The sequence below is a fragment of the Rutilus rutilus genome (genome assembly GCF_951802725.1).
Source record: "Rutilus rutilus genome assembly, chromosome: 11".
In the NCBI taxonomy this organism is placed as follows: Eukaryota; Metazoa; Chordata; class Actinopteri; order Cypriniformes; family Leuciscidae; genus Rutilus; species Rutilus rutilus.
Genome location: NC_140216.1, coordinates 14406257 through 14434135, shown reverse-complemented (window position 1 = coordinate 14434135; position 27879 = coordinate 14406257). Strand labels below are relative to the sequence as shown.

The 27879-nt window shown below is 36.9% G+C and overlaps 1 protein-coding gene across 1 annotated transcript; it reads left to right on the top strand.

Moving 5' to 3' along the window:
• The first annotated feature begins 570 nt into the window (after positions 1-570).
• On the top strand, positions 571-27879 carry syt11a (synaptotagmin XIa). Its single transcript, XM_084424022.1, has 4 exons — positions 571-823; positions 17186-18075; positions 26385-26505; positions 26846-27879. The coding sequence occupies exons 1-4, from the start codon at positions 778-780 to the stop codon at positions 27154-27156; spliced, it is 1368 nt and encodes a 455-aa protein (XP_084280148.1). The 5' UTR covers positions 571-777; the 3' UTR covers positions 27157-27879.

Sequence of the window (27879 nt, the reverse complement as noted above, 5' to 3'; positions counted from 1 at the left end):
TGCAAATGATTAAATGATAAAATGATTTTTAAAAATACTTATCTAGTAATTACAAACAGCTAAAAATGTATTAATTAGTGAAAAGGTTAATATTCAAATCAATATCAAATTAATATCTATTTTATACAATAAAATAATTAGAATATAATTGTAATTTTAATATAAAAACACAAATGTTATATAATTTGTATAATTCTATATAATTCATATTTAATAAATAATGTTCGAATAAAATAGGCAGTGCAACACTTAAGGTTCATAGTGTTGTCTGTTTTTTGCACTGTAGAGGACGCTGAAGGGCTTGTATTTAAATAAAAGTTCAGTTGGCGCTGCAGAGCCAAATTACGTCCAGCTCCCCCTCTCTGGACGTCATGGGTGAAGCTTGACCTAGCCCAGCTCCGTCTCTATTGATTGATTGAATGGATGGAGAGGAGGGATATGGTTATGTGTAGGGTTAGGGTGTGGTTGGACCTCCTAGCCCCACCCGTTACGCCCAAATTACATTTTAAGAGGGGGAGCTGTACGTCATGCTCCACCCATTGGCTCTGCAGTGAACAGTCTCTCCATCACACTAGCATCTGGAGCGGAGGAGGAGGAGGCGGGAGCGCGGGCGCGTCACCGAGCGCATCTTTGAAGAGCGCGCAGGCACAGAAGAAAACATCCTACAGCTCGGCCACCCATTCAGCTGGAGGATCGGCCTGAAGAAATTCATGGAAATAAAATAGAATTTCATTCCCTTTGCTTTTTATTTTTTGTTTTCTGATCACAACCAAGACAATGGACTTCAAAATGGCCGAGATGACTAATTTAAAGCCAACCTATGGTAAGTGAATGGGTCTATCTATATTTACGTAATGATGGGCTTTTACTGAATCTGTATAGTAGGCTATCGCTACTGAAACTGCGATGGTGTTACTAGGCTAAATGATTCGACATAAGTATTATTTGTTTTTTAATTTATTTCGGAGTCAGATTTTAGATTTATGTTTTATTTTAAATAGCTTACATATTCTGAGGAATGTTTTCTGGGTAGTATGTTTTATGTAGTGTATAACCTGTTTTACCACTTTATAGGCTTATGTATAGTGAGTTAGGGCAAGTTATTTTGGTAATTGATAATATAATAGATAGGCTACTGAAATTCTTAATTTTCACCAATCAAGTGTAAAGTGCAGCACCGGAAATAGGCTACGCACATGAAGCCTACATGATTCACCTGAGACAGATTGTGTTTATGTACACACACATGCTGCGTCATGTGATGGTTTATTTCATTTGAATAAGTCTCAAAGTAGCAATAAATTTAGGCCTACTTATTTAGATACACTAAACTCTCGCATCCCTGAAGACACTGCGTGTGAATGACGTCATGTCTGTTCACTGCGCGAGGCGTCAGCTGGATCAGTTTGTGCCCTTATCTCAATACATCATGTATTATTGCTATATTCATAATGATATATAATACAATCTGTATTGCGATTAGGCTTACATGTTTTCAGAAGGGATGGTAACCACAGTTAACCTACACATTACTTGCCTATTCCTGTTATGAATGTATAATGAACACATGATGATATCATATATTACTATTTAAAGGTCTATGCATGTGTATTCGGTCCCTATTTTAGGCTAATATATTAAAATTGTGGTGAGGCTGTGTTATAAAACATTATAGGCTATTATTATTAGACATTATATAATGCACATTTGTATAAGCTTCAAGTATAGGCTACCAGTACCCTACATGCTATTCCCATTATTATAAATATCAAATTTGTGACATGCCACAAAGAATTTATTCCCACATTTTATTTGTCATCACAGTATCATTATTGGTCCTATTTTTTATACCACGGAGCATAGCCTATATGATTTTAACAGGATTGAATAGGTATGATATGAGTCTTAACCGTCAAAAACACCACTCATTTTTGAATAGCAAAAATGAATATTAAAATATTCTGTCTATTTTATAAATAGTTGTTGTTACTTGCCATGGTAGCCCAACTCACTAAAATATATACAATTATTTTTAAAAAGATCAATAATGAACATACTGTCCAGAATATTTAGTGAAAAATAAACCATGATCCCATTAATCTAATATCTGAGTTCAAAATTACATTTTAAGTTGTTCAATGGTTTTAAAATCAATGGTTTTAAAATCATTAACCGTCAGATTTATCTGCTGTTAGTCTTCAGGGGAATTATATCACACGTTGGGGGAGGTGGGCAGTTTTGACGCGTTTCCTGGTGAATGCGTGTGATGTAGTTTGGGTCAAGTATTTTAGGAACGCGTCTGAGGCATCTTGGATCACAAACCACCACGTGGGAGTTGCCTGGAGACAGAATCAGCAGCAAGATGTGTGCTCGAGAAGAAAATAACCAGGACTAGTCCAGCCAGATAAACACAGATTTAGGGTTTCTGAAGCCATGACGGAAATAAAACCCTTTACTCCTTCAGTATTACAATTTTCCAGTGATTTGTCTGTCATCTCTAGGGATGCACCGATCCGATACTCAGTATCGGTATCGGCTCCGATACTGCCATTTTTGGCGGATCGGGTATCGGTCAGACAAGGCCGATCCAAATCCGATATTGTGCGTATACTATTCTGTGTTATTGTTAAGCCCCACAAAAGGCACACAAACATTATAAAGCACCATAAGTTTTCGTGCACAATATTATAAGTGTTCTGAAGCCATTATATAGTATAATGTGAGATATAAATTAATATTTAAGTCGTTAAATTCAAGATCACGTAAACGTTTCCCTCAGCTGCGCTGTCAGTCATTCAGCATTCAAACAGCGCGTCGCGTTCGGTTACAACAGTTAACACGATGAAACTCTCTCCAAGATGATTCAGTGTTACTATTATTATACTTGATCTGTAGATAAAGGTCTATGGTTTCGCATAAAACAACTTTATCTTGCTGAACTTTATTGCTGTACCTTAATCATGTTACTTTCTACGGGTGTCTGTTAGATCACAACACTGGAGTAAAGTCAGAGCACTATTTGTTCTTCACGCGCACAGTAACTGAAATTTAAAACTGTTAAAAGAAATTGCTGAATAGACTATTGCAAAGATAGATACTGTATAATACACTACGCATCAATATGTATTTTCTTTGTGCTATAAACTTTTCAATGCGGACTCGACGCGCTGCGCGCTGTGACTCGTGTTGCTTCAAGCGCATCATTCTGCGCTCGGGATGCGCATAAGCGCTTTGTGCCGCACTGCATTGGAGCCTTTCATATCATAATACAGTGACGCAATGAAAGATTATCAATAGCCGTTCTTGTTCTGTCCTATCTATTATGTTGCTACCTCATTAAACAGCTGTGCTATACATTTAAAAAATGTCTCAATTTTATTGTAGGCTATAAAATAATTTATATTTTTGATTTTTGTTGTTGTTTTTCATGAATGTATTTTACAACAATACAAAGAGCAATGTGTAAAGTTTTACCAGATTTAGTGTTACACTTATTGTCTCTAATTTGTTCCCCACTAAACATTTTTTTTTCACAAAATGTTCAAATTTTATACAATTATTGTGCACTCGTAATTTTTCTAGACTAAATTTTACTGCTGAATTATCCACTAATCTAGTTTATAATAGCATTTATGTCAGATTATGATCATATATTTTTTGTTGTTGGTTTTCTTTTTTCAGTTCTTATTATCAGTTCAACATTTATAGAAATTCTACTTGATAAAAAAAAAACTGCGCTGGTATCGGTACGGATCGGTATCGGCCGATACTCAGAATTTTTGGTATCGGATCGGATCGGTTCTGAAAAAATGGTATCGTTGCATCCCTAGTCATCTCTCAAAGAGAAAATTCGATATGATGTGACAGGACAATAGAAAATCAGAACATGTTGGATGCGTGTGCATGTACGGTTGTGAAGTGGGATTTTAGACAGATGAGATTAGATGGTGGGTGAGGCAATCAAACACAACACCACAGAAATAGAAACAAAGCCACTAAAACATATATTGCTGCTTGGAAATCCTGCTGATTACCTTTATGGAAAAGAAATGTGCATAATTGTATTGAATGTACAATTGTACTTAAAATCTTAAAAGTATACTTGCAGATATATCAATAAAATAAAAGGCCACGTAAATACTTAAAGAGAGTTCACTTTCATGACTATGTTTTAAAAAAAGTGCACTCTGTATTAATGTCAAATTATGAGCTTTACTTTAAAGCACATTTTAAATCTGTGTGTTTTAATGATCTTTTATCTGCTTTAAAGAAGTACACTTATTTTGATTTGTTGACTAACATACTTAAAGCACATGTAAAGTCCTTAATTATAGCCTAATTTTAACTGTAGTGTGTAATTCGACATTATTTTAAAGTTAATTTAATTTACTTTATCATTACAAATATATTTAAATACATGACGTACTATAATGCAATTAAGTGTTGAAAACATTAGGCTACACACTTAATTAGAATCTTTAAAACTATATTAATTCTGTATTAATAAGTACTTTTAAAATGTATGTTTACGTGCACTTTTCACAAGGACTGGTAGCTTTATATAGATTGCTGATATATGACATCAAACAAGCTTGTTTATCACTGTGTCTTAGTCAGGTCCGACATGATAAATTGATAAGCGATAACAGATATCGATGCCACAAACTAGATATATTGTTGGTAGCTTGCTTTCTAGTTTCACTGGGTGGCTCCGTCCCACGTTGGAATATCATTGGTCCAAATCCCATTCTACATAACTGTATATTACACTGCAACTATGTTCTGATTTTGTTGCTTCATTTAGCATTGTTGGTTTCATTGTGAAAAGACAAATCACACCTGGTTAACAGGGTGTAAATGATTGAAAATAGTGAAACAAGAAACTGCATGGTTTCTGAATTCAAGGCTGTATCAATATTAATCAAATGTCAAGTGCTCTCAGATAATAACATTGCCTTCATTGATTAGGCAGAGAGTCGAATGACCTTGCAGGACATTATTTTAACGGGCAAAATAGAATCAAGAAAGTGCTTTCAGGAAGGAAGGTGACCAGGTCAAGTCTCAAACGTTAATAGCATATGTCTTTTGCTTGTTTTATGGATATTCACAGTCTAGTTGGGATTATTAATATTGGTAGCAAAAGTACATATGATACACATACATATGATACATGATACATATGTCACGCTACTTGAATGAGTCTGATTAAAATTTGTATAATTTTACTGGTAACATAACACTCAGAAATGATTATCTCAGTAGTGTGTATTTTATTATACACTGTAACCTACACTGTTGGTTTAGCAAAGTTAAACGCTTAAATGTAGTTTTTTTTTTAGTGTCTATCCTAATGTTTTTAGGTTGATTCTATGATAATATTTAATGAATTAAATTATTAAATATATGATTAAATTGTGTAATAATTATTACATTATTAAATATATAAATAATAATAATTTTGATGTTACTACATGAAGGTTAACATTTTTGTAGACATATTTCAGTAATTCAGGGAGTGTTGCAGAATGTGCTCAGACCCAGCCATGTGTGTGTGTAATGGAGAGGTATTTTATTTCATTTTGAAAATATGTGAATTTTTATTTTATTAATTTTGGACTGTTATGGCAATTAAAACGAATCATGTTCCAACTCTTTTTACTGCAAACTGTGCATAGTAAAAATAAACAACACATTAATAATTCAATTGAAGAGTTGTTTTTGAAGACTAAGAGGCTTTGAAGTGATGTTCTAGCCTTGATTTGATCTCAGCTTATCACACATATCTGGTATCTAAGTGTATATGTCTTGTTCTGCCTTTCTCTCACTCTTGTGTGTGTAGAGGGTGTGTGAAGCTGCAGTGACTGAACAATGGGTTGATTTATGCGTGTGACTGGTGTCAGAGTGACACGTCTTCTCTGTCCCTGTTGAAATCCAGCACACAGTGTCTCTACAACACGACTACTGGCGATACTTATTTTCACCCTGCTGGTACTGACATTCTACCACTGACAGCAGATATAGAGAGCGAACCGTCTTGATATGGCAGCTAACTAAACCTCTTTGTGATCCTGTTGAACGGAGAGCAAAACTGTGGGTGGCGAATAAGCATAAACAAAAGAAATGGTGAAAACTGAGAATCTGGCAGTGCTGAGTATCATTATCCACACCTGTCCGCTTCGTGACCAGCACATCCTTTTTTCTTAACCTCATCATTTTCCTATCTTGCTTTCTCTTAATTTCTACTCATCACAAACCCCACCCTGCTGTAAAGCTCAGTGGTGACTACAGACAATGGGATCATTTCTCATTTGTGGGCAATTTTGTCCAGCTTATTAATCATGTGGGCTCACACGCAAACACACTCATATTCAGCACACACAGCTGTGTGTACTTGTGCAACTGACGCACATTATGGAGTGTGTCATAATCAGTCGTGTGTTTGGCGCAGGTAATGTATTGGTTTTTTGAAAAATGAGCCGTGCTGACGTACATTAATCTCTGTTGAGATAAGTACCACACATTTTAGTCCGATTTTAAATTCTAATTTAATGGGTATTTTTAAAAAATACACCTATTACAATTTTTTTTTTTTTTTTTTTTAAGAGATGTTTGCCTGTGATAAAGTTGCCATCACTATGCTATGTGTTTGCTAAGGTGTTGTGAGTTCTTTTAGCATGTTGCTAAGTAGTTGCTAGGGTGTTCTGGGTGGTTGCCAGGGCGTTGTTATGTTTAGAGTTATTTTAGTGTGTTACTAAGTGGTTGATTGGGTGTTCGATCACCCAGAAGACCAGATATTCTAGCTTGTAGAACCTTGTGAAAAGAAAGCACACTTTAGCATACATTAAAAAAAATTAAAACTTTTTATGCAATTTGGCCGTTCATTTACACGGCAATGCTGTTTGGGATGCCCGAAAATGCAAACTTTGAAAACGATACCGTTATTGTCTCTGTGTAATCTACAAAAATGTGAATTTGTGAAAACAGTGACGTCATGTGCATGTGTATGTGTTCAGTCTAGTTTTTCGTTTCAAAATGACATCGCCAACTACTGGCCTGGCAGCATAATACAGGTTTTAATCGTTTTCACGGATCCGTGCGAACGGGATCGTTTAGACAGTAGTGTTGTCTGTACGTGAAAAATGCAAAGGAAAATATTTCCGTTTTTGTACTTTAGTATGTCAGTCAACACATCAAAATAAGTGTACTTGTTTTAAGCATGACAAAATATCATTAAAACATAATTGTACTTTAAAGTAAAACTGTAAATGTTACATTATTGCAAAGTGCACTTTCTAAAAGTGTATTTAAGTGTGTTAAGAAACAGTAATGAAAGTGTGCACTCTTTAAGTGCACTTAAGTGGCCTTTTATTTCATTAAGATTATATTATATAAAAAATATATACTTTTAAGATTTGAAGTACACTACAAAAGCCATTCAGTACAATTAAGCACCCTTCTTTTTCATAAGGGATTATGGTTTGAGTCTCCTTTAATGTAAATCTATGGGATTTTTGCACACATTGTGCACACGTTTGATTAAATTACTATTACTGAAATGTAACAGCACATTTTTCAGTAATCTGCATAATATGAGGTCTCATTAACAGAAACGGTGCGGTGTAATACTTATGGTTAGGATTTTGTTCAATCCATTACTAAAATATGAACAACAGTAATAGTATTAGCTTGAGCATCCACTGCTAATAGTTATTTCAGAGATCATTTAGATACTTATTACCTAGTATGTCAGATTTCAGTTTGAATATTGACACTAATTTATAATTTATGAAGCAATTCACCAGAGCGAGAGCTGAGTGTATCAGCTGGCAAAATGATTCTTTCCCTGTGCTTCTTCTCTCGGAGGGGTCGTTTCTAAGCAACAGAAGCAGCTGGCTTTAAAACATGCAACCAAAAGTGACATCATCTGGCCCAGAATCCCTCTGGGGTGGTTGAAGCGGCGAGGGGTGCAGCCTTTGTGTGGACAGAAAAAGGGTGGGTCGACCGAGGCTGGCGGGTTGGTGGAAAAAAGACATTAAAGAGAAAACAAGAATAATTTAGGTAAAATGTCAGGAAATATAAAGCCAGCAGGGTCACATTATAGAAAAATTACAGATACAGTTTTGTATCAAAGATGCTGGTTTCAATCAGGAATTTCAAACATCTCAGAGAGGTTTTTCTGGGGTGTATGGTACCTGAAATGAAATTGAATGTGTAAGGCAAGCATTACTATTGCTCATCCTTTACGGATTATTTAACCCGTATTTAATTTAATTACTTAATGGTGTAATGTTATTTTGTGCTGTTATGTTCCTAAGGGAATTGTCTTGATTTTAAGAAGTACACTTCTGATGTGTTAACTAACATACTAAAGCACTTGTAAAGGACTTGATTATAATTACAACTGTCGTTTTATTCGATATTGCATGTAAGCGCTCTCTAAAGTACACAAATCTGAAATCATTACATTCAGTTAGTACTCAAGCGCATGCTTTTAAAGTATATTATTTCTAAAATAATTCATATTCTTTTTAAAAGTATGCTAGTGTACCTCTTTTTCACAAGGCTACCTATAGAGACCAGAATAGAGACTTAAAAGGTTCACCCAAAAATGAACATTCTGTCATTAATTACTCGCCCTTATGTCGTTCCAAACGCGTAAGACCTTCGTTCATCTTCGGAACACAAATTAAGATATTTTTTATGAAATCCGAGAGAATCTTTCTGATTGACTGCAACGTTATGACCACTTTTAAGGCCCAGAAAGGTAGTAAAGACATTGTTAAAATAGTCCATGTGACTACATTGGTTCAACATTAATGTTATGAATTGACGAGAATACTTTTTGCGCCCAAAAAAACAACAAAATCACATGACCAGCGTCAGCCAATACTGAGGCGGCGTTCTGATGTAGAACCCGGAAGCGCTGCACTGTGTTTGCTACTTTAACAACAGGAGAATGTGGTCAATAAAGTCGTTATATTTGTTGTTGTTTTTGCGCGCAAAAATTATTCCCGTTGCTTCATAACATTATTTTCCGAAAATGAACGAAGGTCCCATAATTAAGTACCCAGATTAGCCTAGCAACCACCTAGCATTATGTTAATAGAGTGCAACAGTACCTGCACCCATTTTCATCTGTGCTGGTTCTGGAAGTTATTTTTTTCTCTGGTGCTCTTCGGTCATTTATGAATGAAAATCTTTGATTTGTGAAATGTGTGAACACACAAAAAAATCATGGACATGATTTGAACAGGTCTCACTTGTACTCATAGGACAAAAATGCATAGGAAATGAATGGGAGATGAATTTCACCTAGTGAAAACTTTTGTTACTGCGGCCAAATAAAATGTTACTGGAAGCGAATTTTTTTTAGATATCAGTTTAAGTTGGAAATGTAATTTTCAGGTCTATGCTCAAAAAGAGAATAAATGGATTATAAATACAGCGAAAGTATAATTTAGTACCATAAAATCCCCTAAAAATACTAAATAAAATACATTATCGAACTGAAATATAGTACATTAATTTCTATATAAATAAATAAATAAATAAATATCTAAATAAAAAACAAGCAAATTATGTCATTTTTGACCGACACGCGAAGAGGACCAGAGGGTTAAAGAGTTATAAGCCATGAACCACAACACTACACATGAATCACAACAACAATACAAAGTTTGCTAATGTACAATACTGTGTACTTAACGGTTTTAGTGAGGGAAAGAACTGCAATCCTATGAAGAATTGCAAACAGCATAATCTAATTTTAACCGGTGGCGAAATATAAATTGCAGAATATGCATATACAAACATTTCAGTATTTTGAGAGCATAGTGAGATCAACTCAATCACGTCATACGCAGCGCTTTATGGGATTGGGGGCGGAGCTAAAGAGCTATTTTGGAGCTTGTTGCTTTTTTTGACTCTCTGTTTGGTGTAATTATTTTGTATGTGTAATGTAGTTTCTTCATCAGGAATTCCACTGTTAAACACGATTATTTAAAAAAATAAACTAAAATAACACATGCTGACGGCTTCAGCAGAACTAAATGCCATGGATTAACAACCTCTTAGATCACAGGTGGTCTGTCTTTAAATTTCCTAATGGGGAAAATGAATGGAGTTTTTACTTCCGGAACCCAACTACTGTACTCTATAAACACTGCCTAGCAACGCCTTGGCAACCATGTTGGCAAGTTTTCCATGAGCCATCATTCATTATCTAACAGCCTAAATTAAATCTTTTATTTTAATAGAGGTCTTTGGTTTTCATCCCTCATTTTCAGGAAACCTGTAGAGTCTTGGATGAGTCACTCTCGAGTGGTCGGTAAGCTGCAGTAATAGGCAAGTTCTTTGGTAATGCAGTACACTATCTTCCTCTCAGATTGAGGCCAGCAGAGCATTAGTGATGTTTTACATTAAAGCAACAAACTATGCTGTCGGTAATCTTGTATGAAATGTGGTGAATGCTATGTCGGTGAAGGAGTGGGTGTGTGTTTGTTCATGCTGGTAATAGTTTATAAAGGAGACTAGTGAGACTTAATAAATGTTTTATTATGATAATCAGTTAAATAAATCTTAGCTATGTTGAAAAGTAAGAAATTGTGACAAGTACAATTGAGGTCATTTTTTTGCATATAATATAAGTGTCCACCAAAGCATTTTCCCCCTAGGCTAGCATATATTTCCAGTTGGTTTCAATGGGAGTACCGCGTTTGTTAATGGGAGCGTTTTTTTCTGGTGGCCGAGAGTTGAAGAAAGTTCAACATTGGGTAAAACGCAGCGATCATCACTGTCACTCTTTACCCAGACGTCCAATCACAGTGGATGAGGGGCGGGACAAATACCACAGTGACCAACCGTTACATCCTGTTATGTTCCTAAGGGAATTGTCTTGATTTTAAGAAGTACACTTCTGATGTGTTAACTAACATACTAAAGCACTTGTAAAGGACTTGATTATAATTACAACTGTCGTTTTATTCGATATTGCATGTAAGCGCTCTCTAAAGTACACAAATCTGAAATCATTACATTCAGTTAGTACTCAAGCGCATGCTTTTAAAGTATATTATTTCTAAAATAATTCATATTCTTTTTAAAAGTATGCTAGTGTACCTCTTTTTCACAAGGCTACCTATAGAGACCAGAATAGAGACTTAAAAGGTTCACCCAAAAATGAACATTCTGTCATTAATTACTCGCCCTTATGTCGTTCCAAACGCGTAAGACCTTCGTTCATCTTCGGAACACAAATTAAGATATTTTTTATGAAATCCGAGAGAATCTTTCTGATTGACTGCAACGTTATGACCACTTTTAAGGCCCAGAAAGGTAGTAAAGACATTGTTAAAATAGTCCATGTGACTACATTGGTTCAACATTAATGTTATGAATTGACGAGAATACTTTTTGCGCCCAAAAAAACAACAAAATCACATGACCAGCGTCAGCCAATACTGAGGCGGCGTTCTGATGTAGAACCCGGAAGCGCTGCACTGTGTTTGCTACTTTAACAACAGGAGAATGTGGTCAATAAAGTCGTTATATTTGTTGTTGTTTTTGCGCGCAAAAATTATTCCCGTTGCTTCATAACATTATTTTCCGAAAATGAACGAAGGTCCCATAATTAAGTACCCAGATTAGCCTAGCAACCACCTAGCATTATGTTAATAGAGTGCAACAGTACCTGCACCCATTTTCATCTGTGCTGGTTCTGGAAGTTATTTTTTTCTCTGGTGCTCTTCGGTCATTTATGAATGAAAATCTTTGATTTGTGAAATGTGTGAACACACAAAAAAATCATGGACATGATTTGAACAGGTCTCACTTGTACTCATAGGACAAAAATGCATAGGAAATGAATGGGAGATGAATTTCACCTAGTGAAAACTTTTGTTACTGCGGCCAAATAAAATGTTACTGGAAGCGAATTTTTTTTAGATATCAGTTTAAGTTGGAAATGTAATTTTCAGGTCTATGCTCAAAAAGAGAATAAATGGATTATAAATACAGCGAAAGTATAATTTAGTACCATAAAATCCCCTAAAAATACTAAATAAAATACATTATCGAACTGAAATATAGTACATTAATTTCTATATAAATAAATAAATAAATAAATATCTAAATAAAAAACAAGCAAATTATGTCATTTTTGACCGACACGCGAAGAGGACCAGAGGGTTAAAGAGTTATAAGCCATGAACCACAACACTACACATGAATCACAACAACAATACAAAGTTTGCTAATGTACAATACTGTGTACTTAACGGTTTTAGTGAGGGAAAGAACTGCAATCCTATGAAGAATTGCAAACAGCATAATCTAATTTTAACCGGTGGCGAAATATAAATTGCAGAATATGCATATACAAACATTTCAGTATTTTGAGAGCATAGTGAGATCAACTCAATCACGTCATACGCAGCGCTTTATGGGATTGGGGGCGGAGCTAAAGAGCTATTTTGGAGCTTGTTGCTTTTTTTGACTCTCTGTTTGGTGTAATTATTTTGTATGTGTAATGTAGTTTCTTCATCAGGAATTCCACTGTTAAACACGATTATTTAAAAAAATAAACTAAAATAACACATGCTGACGGCTTCAGCAGAACTAAATGCCATGGATTAACAACCTCTTAGATCACAGGTGGTCTGTCTTTAAATTTCCTAATGGGGAAAATGAATGGAGTTTTTACTTCCGGAACCCAACTACTGTACTCTATAAACACTGCCTAGCAACGCCTTGGCAACCATGTTGGCAAGTTTTCCATGAGCCATCATTCATTATCTAACAGCCTAAATTAAATCTTTTATTTTAATAGAGGTCTTTGGTTTTCATCCCTCATTTTCAGGAAACCTGTAGAGTCTTGGATGAGTCACTCTCGAGTGGTCGGTAAGCTGCAGTAATAGGCAAGTTCTTTGGTAATGCAGTACACTATCTTCCTCTCAGATTGAGGCCAGCAGAGCATTAGTGATGTTTTACATTAAAGCAACAAACTATGCTGTCGGTAATCTTGTATGAAATGTGGTGAATGCTATGTCGGTGAAGGAGTGGGTGTGTGTTTGTTCATGCTGGTAATAGTTTATAAAGGAGACTAGTGAGACTTAATAAATGTTTTATTATGATAATCAGTTAAATAAATCTTAGCTATGTTGAAAAGTAAGAAATTGTGACAAGTACAATTGAGGTCATTTTTTTGCATATAATATAAGTGTCCACCAAAGCATTTTCCCCCTAGGCTAGCATATATTTCCAGTTGGTTTCAATGGGAGTACCGCGTTTGTTAATGGGAGCGTTTTTTTCTGGTGGCCGAGAGTTGAAGAAAGTTCAACATTGGGTAAAACGCAGCGATCATCACTGTCACTCTTTACCCAGACGTCCAATCACAGTGGATGAGGGGCGGGACAAATACCACAGTGACCAACCGTTACATCCTGCTGGGACAAGGGCAACAGACAACAACAACAGGCACAACAATGGAACAAAATCATTGAAAACAAGAGCCAGAGCAAATACTTTACATTGCATCAACTTTTTTATTTCCAGAAACAAACTATATGGGAAATCAGATACTAGTAACACTTCGGCGGAAATTTTGTATATAGCACATATAACGTCTTAACTGGGGAAAAAACTCCAACGCTCTTCTGAAAACAAGCTTTAGTCACATTTATAGCTGTTCAGTCAAATTTCAAAAGGAATCCACATGATCTGGAATTTAGCAAAAATTGCGCACGTTGGTCACACAAATTGGCCATGTAGACCAACAGAAAGCTGATTGGTTATAAAGTTACTTCTGTCTGATTTATTATTATTTTAAATTACAAACGACACATTTGTCTGGGATGTTTCGTGACATACACTCTATAAAGGTTCCAAAAGAGTTTTCAAAGCAATGCCACAGAAGAACCATTTGGAGTCCCTAAATAACCTTTCATTAAAAAACTCTCTTTTTTTTCGCCATAAAGAACCTTAAAAAAAAAGAAAAAAAAATGACATTTTCAGCAGGTGGCTTGTCTCACTAAACTTTATTGTTGTACTTTGTAGCTTGGGCATGTGGTTCGTTTCTGTGTTCCCATTGGCTGGCATTTCCTTAAGGCTGTTGTGTGGAGCAGGAGAGCACATCCTGTTCTCATCAGCTCACTGAACCCGGGCCCAACTTAGAATTCCAATCAGCTCTGACCGGCATGACGAAAGAATGGGACCTGTTGTTGCCACGGCGACCTGAACACTTCACCACCCAGGCCTTTGGAGTTTGGCAAGAGGAAAGAAAAGATGAGAGAAGTGGAAGGGAGGAGAAAGGGTCAAAGAAAGAGGGGTGTAAGACTGTGAAATGAATATAACAACAACAAAAAAGAATAGGGAATGAGACAGACAAAGCAAACTGCAGAGGGAATAGCAAAGAAAATGGAGTCTGTGGCAGCGAATCTTTCAAAGAAAGCAATCTTAAAACTTACTGTGCTACACACAAAATTAACGAGTTCGTTTTCATTAGTTAACATGAAATGCTCTATCTCTAAAGCAATAGGTAATATCTCTCTAAAACAACACATTTTCTGGTGATGTCATCTAGGCCGTGCAAGCTTATTGGTTAACCAGTGACCAAATAGCTATTTTGCCATTTTTCTAGGCTAATGTTGTAAGTTTCTATATTCTTATCAATAGTTCATGCAATAATTTATAGTTAATAGCTGTCGACTTTTATTTTGGCAGAATTCTTTTTACAATCTTTACAAGATCTTTACAATCTTTATATTAAATAGTGTGATATCACATTATATATTGTCTATCAGCCATCAAAAAAGTGGTTTATGTAATAAATACAAATAAATAAATATGTACAAGAAATTGTAGTTTTTATTTTTCTGTGTATTTTTTTGTTATTTTAAAGAAGAAACAATGTCCAAAACAATCAACCTACTTAACAAGACACTGCAACAATGCTGCAGTAATGACCGAAGTCCGCTCTTTCAAGTCCTCCTAAGTTCATATTTATGAGTTTTGAAGTTGTAATTATAACCATTCAAATCACTTTAGTCAAAGCAAAATGGCGATATTGTATATTTTCTACATAAAATTTAAAATATTTTCATCTACAAAATGATGAATAAAGTGCATTGGTTGCGTTTTTGCTAAATATTTTTATTCAATTTAAGAAGGTGCTGCAAATATAATTGCTATATATTCTATTGAGCTTGCTCAATTATGGTAATTTGTACATGCAACTTACTTGTAGATGTCTTATATTGTAAATGAAAAAAAAAAATCATAAATTTGTATTCTGTCCCACGTTTTCTCACCGACTCGCCCCCAACTCAGAAACTCCATATGACGGGCGACAGCGGAATATTTGACCTCTGAATGCCATGGTTGACCTGTTGGAATCAGAGTCAGCATTCGCAGGCCAAACACCAACTTTTGTAGAACTATCCAGATCCCAATTAATAAAATATTATTGAAGTAAAATGGGTGGTGATTGTATCATTTTGTCCTAAAGCCATGTGTAGAGCCCTCCGGACAATGGCATGCTACTTTGTCTGTTATTAAAGGTGTTTGGGCAAAGGGAGCCCACAGTGTGATGTTTCCTAATTGAATGCCCTGCAGCATAGGGCAAAAGAAGCACCTGCCAGCTTCGGTTAAGCTTGTTATGGTCTGTTTCTGACATTTGAAAGTTTCAGGGGAATTGTTTTAATGAGCCAGATATGACAGCCATATAAATGACCAGATTCTGTTGGCAGTGTCAGTTTTGTCACCTTTAATGGAACAGAAGAGATGTCTGGGTGTTGAGATTAGGTTTGTGTGAAAAACAGTAAATGCTCCAGCCAGGTGAATGTTACTGCTGTGCTGGATCTTCTGGTGGGCTGTAATAAAGAATCCGTGATCATAAATATAACTGCTGTGCTCAGCATCAGCCCCATTAGATAGCAAATGGCTGTGAAGCAAGCAAGAAACAAACAGTCATGAATTAAACAGGAAAGAATCCAAGCTGCAGCCAAGAGCAAGAATTATCCTGCAAAATACCCAGAAAATTGTTTTGCATTACCACGGATCATTTCAATAGCCTACCTAGAAAGCTCATTTTTTAATTTGAGTGAGCTTTTTTTCTCACACAAACAACTATCTATACTCCATGAATCTTTTTTTGTGCTGTTTTTTCATATGCATGTTTTTACATTTGCCTGTACTGACCTGAAGCACTGCTACTGTTTTTCTGCGTTCTCTTCCCTGTTACTGTTACTTTTCTAACTGGGTTAGTCTCTTACCTCAATCTGATGATTCAATAGATTCATGAATAGACAAAAGACAACACAACATGGAAGTATATTAAATAATAACAAATTGAAAATAATTTCTATATAAATATCCAAAATGCATATTAAAAGTACAAACAACACATTACAGACAAAAAATAAAATGATGGCCTTTTCCCAAGTTCAAGTATATTTAATTAGTAACTTAATCACTTTCGCTTTGCTCTGTTTCTGCAATATTCTGTGCATCTTAAATCTGCAGTCTGATGGTAGAAACTGTTTCTGTGCTTTGCTTTGAGATCTTATTTTATTTATTTAGCCTATTCAAGGTCACAGAAGGTAGTTTGCTTTAGTACTGTATTTTGCAGAAGTATATTTTATTACCATGAATGCAGACATGTTCATATAGTTCTCTATAGTGTCAAGAGACTCTCTTTTATTCTAAATGTCATGTTATTCAGAAAATGTACTTTTTTAACACTTTCTCTCGAGTCCCGAATTTGGTGTCCAAGTCAAATCTAGAGTCAGTCAAAGTGTCAAAGAGTCAAAGATGTGAATTCGAGACTTTCTTCTTGAATTTATAATCATGATGTCGATGTCCCTTGTGAAAAATAAGGATACTTAATTGTATTGAATGTGCACTTGTAGTGTAAATTACATCAACACATTGAATAATGCTGCACGCTTCAAGGCACTTCAGTGGGCCTTTAATATACATTTAACCTATAATTCATTTCCATTTAATTGCAATCAACATGCAATTAAGTGCCCAAAAACATTACATTCAATTTGCACTGTAAATATATATATATATTTATAATTATACTTAAATATATGAATTCTGTAATAAGTACCCCTTTTAAAAGTATGTTTAAATGTATTTCTTTTCCCCAAGAGGTGATCTAATTTCTTGTCTTTGTCTCTTTCAGATGTGTCCCCAGTGCTGGCAGGTTTTCTGGGTGCAGGGGTCTTGGTTGTCTCCGTGACAGTGGCCGTTTTCCTGTGGACGTGCTGTCAGCGGCGATATCGTCAAATGGCAGGTGCATACAAGCTGACCAGTGGCCCCTACGACCCACCCGTTGACCCCCCCTACAAGTTCATCCACATGCTCAAAGGCATCAGCATCTACCCCGAGACCCTCAGCAACAACAAGAAGATTGTACGGGTTGGCCAACGCTCAGGATCGAGTTCCTTGTTAAGAGAATGGAGTCGTGGATCCCGAAACGGTGACGTGCTCCTTGTGGATGCAGATCCTGAAGGTGGTACCACGCACCTACAGATGAACCACCTGGTCCCCCCTATGGGTCCTCCCAGACTGGAGAGGGCGCTGCCCATCCGGGCGGACTACTGCTGTATGGAGAGCAGCTCAGGAAGCAGCAGTGAAGCACCCAGTAAAACGGCATCACCCTACAGTCTCAACTCACCCTCTCTGGGAACGCTCAGTCTGGCGATTGACTACAACTTCCCCAAGAAGGCCCTCGTTGTCACTATCGTAGGAGCGCAGGGACTCCCCGCGGTGGACGAACAGGCGGGCACTTCTGACCCCTACGTGAAGATGACCATCCTACCCGAGAAGAAGCACCGGGTGAAGACACGTGTACTGAGGAAGACTCTGGAGCCCGTGTTTGACGAGACGTTCACCTTCTACGGCATCCCGTACAGCTTGCTGCCCGAGCTTACGCTTCACTTCCTGGTGCTCAGCTTTGATCGCTTTGCACGAGATGATGTCATTGGGGAGGCGGTCGTGCCGTTGGTGGGCGTAGACCCCAGCACGGGACGAGCCCATATCACCCAGCAAATCAGCAAGAGGAACACACAGGTGGGTGTTTCTTGACCTTGCACAGGATTGTGGGATATCTTAGGCCACGTACACACTGTAAAGTTTCAGGAGTGAGAACCGCATTTAAATTTAGAAGTGAATCACCTAACGGAACGGAACACGACTCACTCCTTAAATTCTGCCGTCTTGTGTGTTTGGTATTTAGTATTTATGATCAAAATAATATTTCAGCGACTAAAGACTTATGTAGTATACTTATTTTTTTGTAAGGGGGTGCAAGTCGCGATATTTTTGTCTTGTTTTCATATAAAACATTTGGATTTATTACTGTTTATTTTGGGCTTATTCTTATTCGCTGTTTTTTTCTAACAAAATCAGGCCATGAGAATGAGTCAAAGCTCATACCTTGTGCCCTGTGATTTTTTTGCAGAATGTTTGTAGAATGCAGTTGTCACTTCTGTATATCACAAAACTGTGTGTGTACAGAACAAGATTAAGCACTAAAAGGTGAATTGACAACCGAATTTAGCTGCAGTGTGTATGTGGCCTTAGATGTCTGTAATCTTCATAAAACCACACTTAAATCATTCGGAAGCATGAAAACATCAGTATAGGGTGCTGCTGATCCTGCAAACGGCATCATATTCCTCTGCTGTTTTTCGACGCAGCAATCGTTAAACTTAATCATTCCCATGAGATGGCTGCTGGAACCTTTATGGATCTCCCTAGATGTTTTACGGTTAGCGGCAGTCATTGTGGGTGAAAGGCTTTCTCCAGCTTCTCTAGACATAAACCTGATATAGGAAATAAGGTAAAGGAAAAGATTTTGAGATCTTTGCCCCAGGTTAAGCGTGCATGTGATTGATACAAGCAGTTTCAGAGTGATAGCGCTGCCATCAATTCCAGTTAATTGAAGCTATTATCCCACAGCTTTCCTTGAGATCGAGTCCCAGAGGTGTTGATTTTATTGTGTTGACATTTTTAACCTTTTTTTTGTTTTGGCATTTTAGAGGATATATAATTTTTGAGACCTTTTTAGCTGCATTTGTACATTTATATTTATGCATTTAGCAGACACTTTTATCCAAAGCGACTTACAAAAGAACAAAGCATTCATCTTAGAGCCGGCAATCCTTGTTGTACACAATGCCAGGTTTATTAGACAACTAGATTAGGAAACCAGCTAGAGAAGAGAAGAAATGCAGATTTTTTAAAAGTGTGTGTTTGTGTGTGTGTGTGAGTGCATTGGTGCATAGGTGCATCTTCAGCTGCTTCTTAAAAGATGTGATGTTCTCAGTAGTTTGAGTGAGATTGGCGGCTCATTCCACCAGAGAGGAACAGAGAGAGTGAAGGTTTTGGAAAGTGACTTTTTGCCTCATTGTGAGGAAACAACGAGATGTCGCTCATTCAGTGAGCTGGCGGGAGGGAGCATACATTTTTAGTAGTTGGTTGAGGTAGGCCTGAAAGCCAGTTTTAGAACTTTAAACTTGATTCTAGACACAATTTGGGAGCCAGTGGAGTGAGATCAGGAGGAGTGTGACATGGGTTTCCTTAGGCTGATTGAAGACTAGACGAGCTGCTGCATTCTGGATCATCTGCAGAGGCTTAGTCGTGCTGGTTGGGAAGACCCGCTAATTCGCCCTTCGAAATTACAAGCGCTTGGACGAGTAGCTGTGTTGCGTATTCTGACAGGAAGGGTCTGATTTTCCTGATATGATGTTTTTTTAACAAAGTTCGGGAAGATTACATATAGATAATTTACCCAATTAGCACGAGAGGAGGCTTATATATTGAGCCGACTTGCCTCTGTTCCATGACAGTTTTTCCAGCATCCTCCACCCCAACTCCTCACTCTTAATTATTCCGGGGGGGGGGGGCATTGGATTCGGGCCAAATTCCGAGCTCTGAGGCCTCTCCTTGAACAGCACGCCAAATACACATATTTTATTCTATATTTATTCTAACTTATATGTTAGTGTGAACTCGTGACGTTTCCATTTGTAACTGTCAGATTAAAAAAGTGGTTTTAAGGGGAAGCTTTTTTTATTCAAGTTAGTGTGAAAAAGAAGTACACTTAAAATGTACCAAGCACAATGTTCTCTGATCATTCCTGATTTCTAACATGCACTCACTTCATTCGCCATGGTCTTGCGGCTGTCAGAGCAGGAACGAAAGCTGCTGCTCTCTGTACGTTTTTTCCATCGTCTCCTTTCGCGTTCAAATGTAAATTTACACAAGCTTATTTCGTCCATTAGATCAAAAGATCAGGAGAAAGCCCATACTTTTACTCACCCATAGACCCGTCCCCTCGAGGAAATCAGGTGGACAAAAAGAGTGGACAAAGGAGACGCCTGGTATAAACAAGAATGTGTCTTCTTTGTCTACAAAACGCATCTTAATACCAGGTGTAAACAGGGCCAAAGATTACATTAGAGAATAGATTAGAGAACATTTATTGTCATTACAGGCATGTACAAGTATGCAGTGGAACGAAATGTCAATTCACTAGTGTGCAGTGCAGTTTACAAAAATACAATATTATTATAAGGACACATGGCGAGTCATTCAATTACTTCACTGTAAACAACGCACTGTGAACATTATTCTTAGAAGATTCATATATATGTGTGTGTGTGTGTATACATATATATATATATCGAATAACACTGAAAATTATAACTAAGTACTTTACATGTGCTTTAGTATGTCAGTCTACACATCAAAATAAGTGTACTTTAAAAAATGACCAAATATTAAAAACTTTATTTAAAATGTACTTTAAAATAAAAGTTTCAATTTAACATTATTACAAAATGCAAAGTAAGATTTGATGTACACTACAAGTGTACATTCATTACAGTTAAGCACACTTCAGCACACTTTTTTTTACAAGTTTTGTTAAGTAAAGGTTGCTATTACTTTTGTAAGTGATGATGGGAAGTTAGATGTGGGGGTGGGGAATTATAAACCACTTCGAAAATCACTCCGAACCACCTAGATAGTTTTGCATGGACAAACATCAATCATACTTTCTTCTAAAATCATCCTGTGTTTCATACTATAGATGTTATATTATGTTGCTGTATACCATTGTGCTCCTTACATGTATGGGCTGGGCTTTATGGGTGGTGAGAGCGTCTATTGATCCACGGCCCATTAAAGTGGCATTATGTAGACAGAGAGTGTAGCCATAAAGGTTACAGACTGCAGGGGGGACATCCATCAGTACAACCATTTGGAAACTAGCACTACTCACATCATTAGCAATGATACTCACAAACAAAACAACAAGCATATATCTTCAGTTATTCACTTCATGAAAATTATTGAAACTTTCTATGCTTCTGTAGTTTCTTACCCCTGTTTACAGATGGTATTGATGCCTTTTATTGATGGAAAATGCGTTTCCTGTAACCAATTGTGATTGTATTTTGAAGGGAGGGTCTCTGGTGTTTTAACTATTGTATATACAGTTTAAGGTCAGTAAGATTTTTTATGTTTTTGAAAGAAGTCTCTTGTGCTTACCAAGGCTGAACATCCCCCGAAATTATATACAGTAATATTATAATATCACAATAGCAATATTTTGAAATATTATTACAATTTGAAATAACTATTTTCTATTGTAATATATTTTAAAATGTCATTTATTCTTGTGTTTGCAAAACTGAATTTTCAGCATCATTACTGTAATATGCTGATTTGCTGCTCAAGAAACATTTTTATTATTGTCAATTCTTTGAATGAATAGAAAGTTGAACATTAAATGGAATAACATTATACATGTCTTTACTGTCATTTGATCAATTTTATGCATCCCTGATAAAAAAAATAAAAAAAATAATAATAATAATTCTTACTGATATCAATTTTTTTTAAACAAAGCATTTGCCGCACTATTGCTTAAAATATACCCCAGTTTCAAGTGGAATGCTCATTGTTATTTTAGTTATTAGTGATATTTTCCTTATACTGGCATCTGTGTTAACTGAACTTAAGATGTGCTTTACATGATCTGTACAACTGTGTGTTGATGTGGGACTTCTCACCAGGCTTATGTGTTTGGTTTTTCCCATATTTATCTTGTAAAGTAAAGTTTAAAAGCCTATCTTTTAAATTTAAACCCTCTGTTTTAGTGTAATGGATGATTGAGAGGTGACTAGGCATTACTGTAATGTCCGAGAGACATTAGAGCAGATCAGTGTTTACACTCCACTGTGATCACATGCATTTTTGACCACCTTGAAAAATACTATAATTTGTGATCACAAAATGTTTTGAACCTCTTTTACACCTATATTTAGAGCACTGATTTTCTGCCTGTGATGATCAGGTCACACAAGACAGATAGCAGGTGTAAAAGAGGGCTTAGTGAACACCTATTGAAAGAGAGAGAGAGAGCGCGACTGAGTTATGATGAAGGCTTTGCAACCATTTTCACTCAAACACAAGCAGAACACTGTTAAAAGTGGTTGCATAACAAGTAATCATAGTCTAATACACTGCTGTATTTCCATCAAAACAGGAACAATAGCATTATACGCGATGTTCATAATCTCATTCTCTCTGGCCACAGGAAATCTTAAGTGCTTGAAGGCAAATAAGTATTTGAGCTTGTGTTCCCTCTTTGTAAATCAGTACACAGAATATGCAGAGTAAGCTTGTTCAAATCAGAGAACTTCCTGTCTGCTTTGTACTCTTATATAAAGAGAGTATCTTAAATTGAATCAGTGCCTATGGCTCCACAAGACAGGAGCATTAGGGTGTTGGCTGGGAGTGGTGGACAATCGATTCCGCCAAGAGAAAGACAGACAGACAGACAGACAGAGAGAGAGAGAGAGAGAGAGAGAGAGAGAGAGAGAGAGGATTATGGGAGAGAAGGAAGGAGAAAAAGCTCAGGAAACAGATGGGGTGCAGTTTGTGCAGTGAGAGAGAGATGGGTGATTATGAGGAGTGAGTGACATACTGCGGCAGCGCCATGCTCGTTACGCTCGCTTAGTTTCATGGAAGAGAAAGAAAATGAATGTGAACAGAATAAGAGGAGCTAGGGTGACCTCAATCAAATTCGTAGGTGTCTGTTTTAAAATATTCATGTATATATTTGTATTTGAATAGACACTTAAATATACAATATCAATGTATTGACAGTATCTAAAGTGTAATCCCTTTATGTAACTTCAGCAAATCCTGAAATTAACAGAAACCACCAAGTTCTCACTAGTTATTCGTCCAGTAATGTGTGCGTAAAGTTTACATGGTTGTGTTACAAGTTTATCTCCTGAGTGCAGAGGTGTAAAGTCCAAGTTCAGAAAGTAAAAGTCCTCCTCAGTATTGTGTTCCAATCACCTGGATTTGCTAATTAGCACAATTCATGGGTGGAATAAACATATGGCAGGACTTTCACTTTCTGACCCCTGGACTTTACACCTCTGCCTGAGTGTTACTCAGTTGTTAAATCCAGTTATTTGGACTCCTTGCATGGATAAATTGGATTATCATAAAATCTCAACAAGCATAGCATACAAGTGAGACATGATGTAACATTGTATGTAAAATGACAGTATATTCCTGGTTAATAATTGCACAATTTCACAGCAATTTCACAGAAAATAACCTAGCATGGATTGATTTCACTGTAGATTTTGACTACAGTACTTTATTGTAAAATAATACTGTTTAATACTGTAAATTCCTGTCAAATGTTTACAGGAAATCTACCCCTCCCCCCCTCAAATTGATCTATGGTCAAAATACAAATCAAAAGAAATTTAAGAACACAGTCACCCATAAAGACTGTGTCTCATTGTACAGCTAAAAAGAAAATCACAAACACTTACAGACATTCACATTAAGATGAAGGCTGTTTTAAGTCCATGTTTAGCTCCAGGATGCCTCCTAATTCAAGTTGCAATGGTGATGACCAGGAGCAGGACTGGAATCTTTACTCTCAAAGAAAGAGAAGAGAAGAGAAACAGCTTTACTTTTACATTTCTTTATTTAGCAGATGCTTGGATAAAAAAGTGACTGAGGAAAAACACGGATAAAGAAGCCAAAAATATTAGCAGTCACAATATGCTATTTAAAGAATAAAACAGAACAGCCCTAAAAATGTAAATCTTCATCATTTTATTTTTCAGTCTGTATTTTTGTCTTGTTGTCCAGTACAAATATCTAAACATCCTAAAAACAAGATACATTTACATGAGTCGAAAAATTGCATAAGACAATAAAACTTTAAAGAAAATAGCTGTTAATTCTTCTTATCCCATTTAAACAGTTTAAAATAAATGTAAATGTTCTTGGTTTGAGCTTAAATCTAACAGTAGGCAGGGTTAACCTTAAAATAAGGTCAAACTATTTGGCACATCTTGAAAATGAATTCAAGATATACTCTCTGAAAACCTTTTCAAAAGTATTTCGATAATTTTTCCTGGAAAATAAGGCAACAATTATTTGTAGCAGTGTAGACCAGAAATAAATGTGAAGAACAGTACTGAAAAGGAGGTCTTTTTGGCAATAAGTGGCTTTATTTATATCTAAAGCTGTTTTCAAAGTACATAAACACTTAATGAGGAAAGCATTAAGACAGTTTATATTTGGTTGCTTGTTGCTAAACAACTTGCCGTTACATGTAGGAACTGTTTTACATTTGGAACTTGTATAACTGTAATCACAATTTGCTATTACTATGAGGCAGATCATAATAACTCATGATTAATATTCTGGGTTAAAAGTCTCCTTAAGCTGTTTTAGGTGGTTGTTGCTGAAGGTTTCAGTGCTCATAAGTGTCAGATTGCAAGACTGTATTCGCAGAGACAGGGTTAGAAATGAATGTCCTCTGGGAGTTGCAGCATGGCTTGCAGAGATGCCAATGTTCTTTTTCTCCTCTTCTCTTGTGACAATGGACAGGTGCCTTTGATTATTCCACCTTGCTTACCCACATGAACATTTGATCACCATTTCCCAGGGAGAACTGACAGGTGCACAGATGGCTCACCATTGCAGTTCTCCCTCACACTTAGAGAATAAGAGGCGATTTAATATATCATGTGAGCAGGACAAGCTCTGGTGTAATTGCCATGAATGCTCTCTCTTCCATTTCACTGTCTAGGAGATAAAGTAGGTTTTTCATCTAGCACCCAAGGTGGTTAATGACTTCATCCAGGTTATCAGAGATGTAACATATGGAATAAGACCCCCTATGCATACTGAAAGGAAAGCCTCTGTACTCCCAATGCTTCTAGAGTTTTGGAGGACCCTGACTTTGCGGACAGAAGGTACTTGCCAATATTTCTGAAGACTTGACACCAGCAGTCCATATGCAATCACCCTTTTGGTCATTTGAATCCGATTTCAGTTCCGGAGATCCTACAGAGTTTAGCTACAGTTTGTCCCAACATACCTTCCTGTAAATTTCTAGTAAATGTTGATTACCTTGGTCCAGGTGTGTTTAATTGGGGCTAAACTCTGTAGGACAGTGGTCCTCCAGGAGCAGGATTTGAAACCCCTGCTCTTGACCAGGGGACCCTCCAAAGATAATTTCCAAATAAACATTTTACTTTTAGTCTGGTTTTGTCCCAGAGGTCAGGAGTGCCAGGAGAACATAGTGTTCCTGTATTGCAACACTTCCTTAGCTCTTAATCCTATAACTTGCAAACCCTACCTTGTCCCGGAATCAGGGGTAGGCTACCGTTAGGTCTCTCAACAATCAGACACTGATTTGGCTATGATGGCCATGGGCATTGAAGCACTTGGACAAGGTTGTAGTACTCAAGACCGGCCTCTGCCTGAAGTCCGAGCTCCAAGACCATATTTTCATGGTCTTGGCTTTGTCACGGACTTGGGAGCATTTGGATTTGGCCTTGAGTCAGACTCATTGCCGATTTGTGCATATGATGCACTCTATGGTGCTATCGTGTTTCTCCGCAGGAGTGACACTGTGTGACACTGATGCAAAACCAGGTTTTATTCACCCTGAACTTATTTACACTGCCTGAATCATTCACACCCTCTTCAGGTCTCTGTATTGTATCTGAATCAACGCTCTTCTAGTCTTGGCTTTGGACTCGAAAGAGCTGGTCTCGACCACAACAAAAAGTGATAGGCATCCTCTTGTTGGCACTGCTCTGGGAAGTATGGATAGTTGGACTAGGCTTACCTTACTATGGGACAGAGTCTGAAAGGGCTGAGTATCATGAGTCGTTGGGGCAATCCCTTTACATCAGTCCTGTATGATCACCGACAGGTCATCTCGGGTGGCTCATCACTATGAACCTTAGTCATTTATCTGATGGACTTTTGTGTATGCTTATAAGCATTTGTTCAATTTCTGTTCTGTTTCTCCATAGTGTGAAAGTCGCGGGGAATTGCTGGTCTCACTGTCCTACCATCCTGTTACTCACAGGCTTAATGTGGTGGTTCTTAAGGCCAAACACCTACCAACCATGGACATCAGTGGTCTTTCAGGCAGTAAGTGCACAGCACACATATACACAAAAATACACACTCTTAAAAATAAAGGTTTCAAAATAGGGGGATTGCAAATATTATATTTTGGGTTCCCCAAAGAACCTTTTTTAGTGAACGGTTCTTTAAAGAACCGCTTTTTTTCTTATTGTGAAGACCATTTTAATAATCTGAAGAACCCTGGAAAGGTTCCATGGACGTGAAATGTTCTACATGGAACCATAGACGCCAAAAACAAATCTTTATTTTTAAGAGTGAAGATACTCAAATAATCCAAATGATGATGCCAAAAACGTATCAGTATCTAACCTCTCACATCATTATTTCTTTTCTCTACCTACAGACCCTTATGTTAAAGTGAACGTCTTCTACGGCCGCAAGCGCATAGCCAAGAAGAAGACGCATGTCAAGAAATGCACACTCAATCCAGTTTTCAATGAATCCTTTATCTACGATGTTCCCACTGAGCTAATGCCGGACATCTCTGTGGAGTTTCTGGTCATTGATTTTGACCGCACCACGAAAAATGAGGTTGTGGGTCGCCTGGTTCTGGGTGGTCAGAGCCCCATTCCATCAGGGGTGACTCACTGGAGGGAAGTCTGTGACAACCCAAGGCGGCAGATTGCCAAATGGCATAACCTTACAGAGTACTAGTGTCTGGCTAAAACATTGGGAAAGCAAAGTGTATTATTCCACTTCCTTCCTGTCAGCCCCTCTATAGAAAGAAGCCCATTTAACAATCTCTCATTTTCCCTATATAGATAGGTGAATGAGTGGATGAGTATGTGTGTCAGTACAAAGGACCCGGAGCAGTCTAACGGAACCACTTAGTAAGTTCTCTAATAAACTTATAGCAAAAAAGTCTCAGTCATAGAAAAAGAAGAAGAAAAAAAGTAAATTATGGCTCTGAATACCTGGATGAGAATTATACTAAAGTGTCCTCAGAGCCTTTCACCACTATACAGGCATATTCACAATATACATACACTACTTTCAATTAGCCGCATGCTAGAGATAATGAGACACTTTTATATTTAGCGTAAAGGAGGGCGGTAAGAAAAAGTGAGCTTCTAGCCCACTTTTTAGGAAAATAATGGGGTGAATTTTTCATAGTAAATACGGATGAATGGTGATATAAACTGGACGCCATCATGAACATTTTTGCTAACATGCTAATATTTACCACAAAAGGAAAGGTAGAAATATGGCTATTATTTATATCCATTAAAAAAGTTTTTATTAATGCTTAGTCTTTTGATGACGCTGAAACTGAGATGTAACTTCTCTGAAAAAACTAAACGAACAAACAAAATAATAAAACTCTAAATATCTGTTAAACAATACTTGGTTTTAAGGCAGAGTTTTCAGCCAACCACC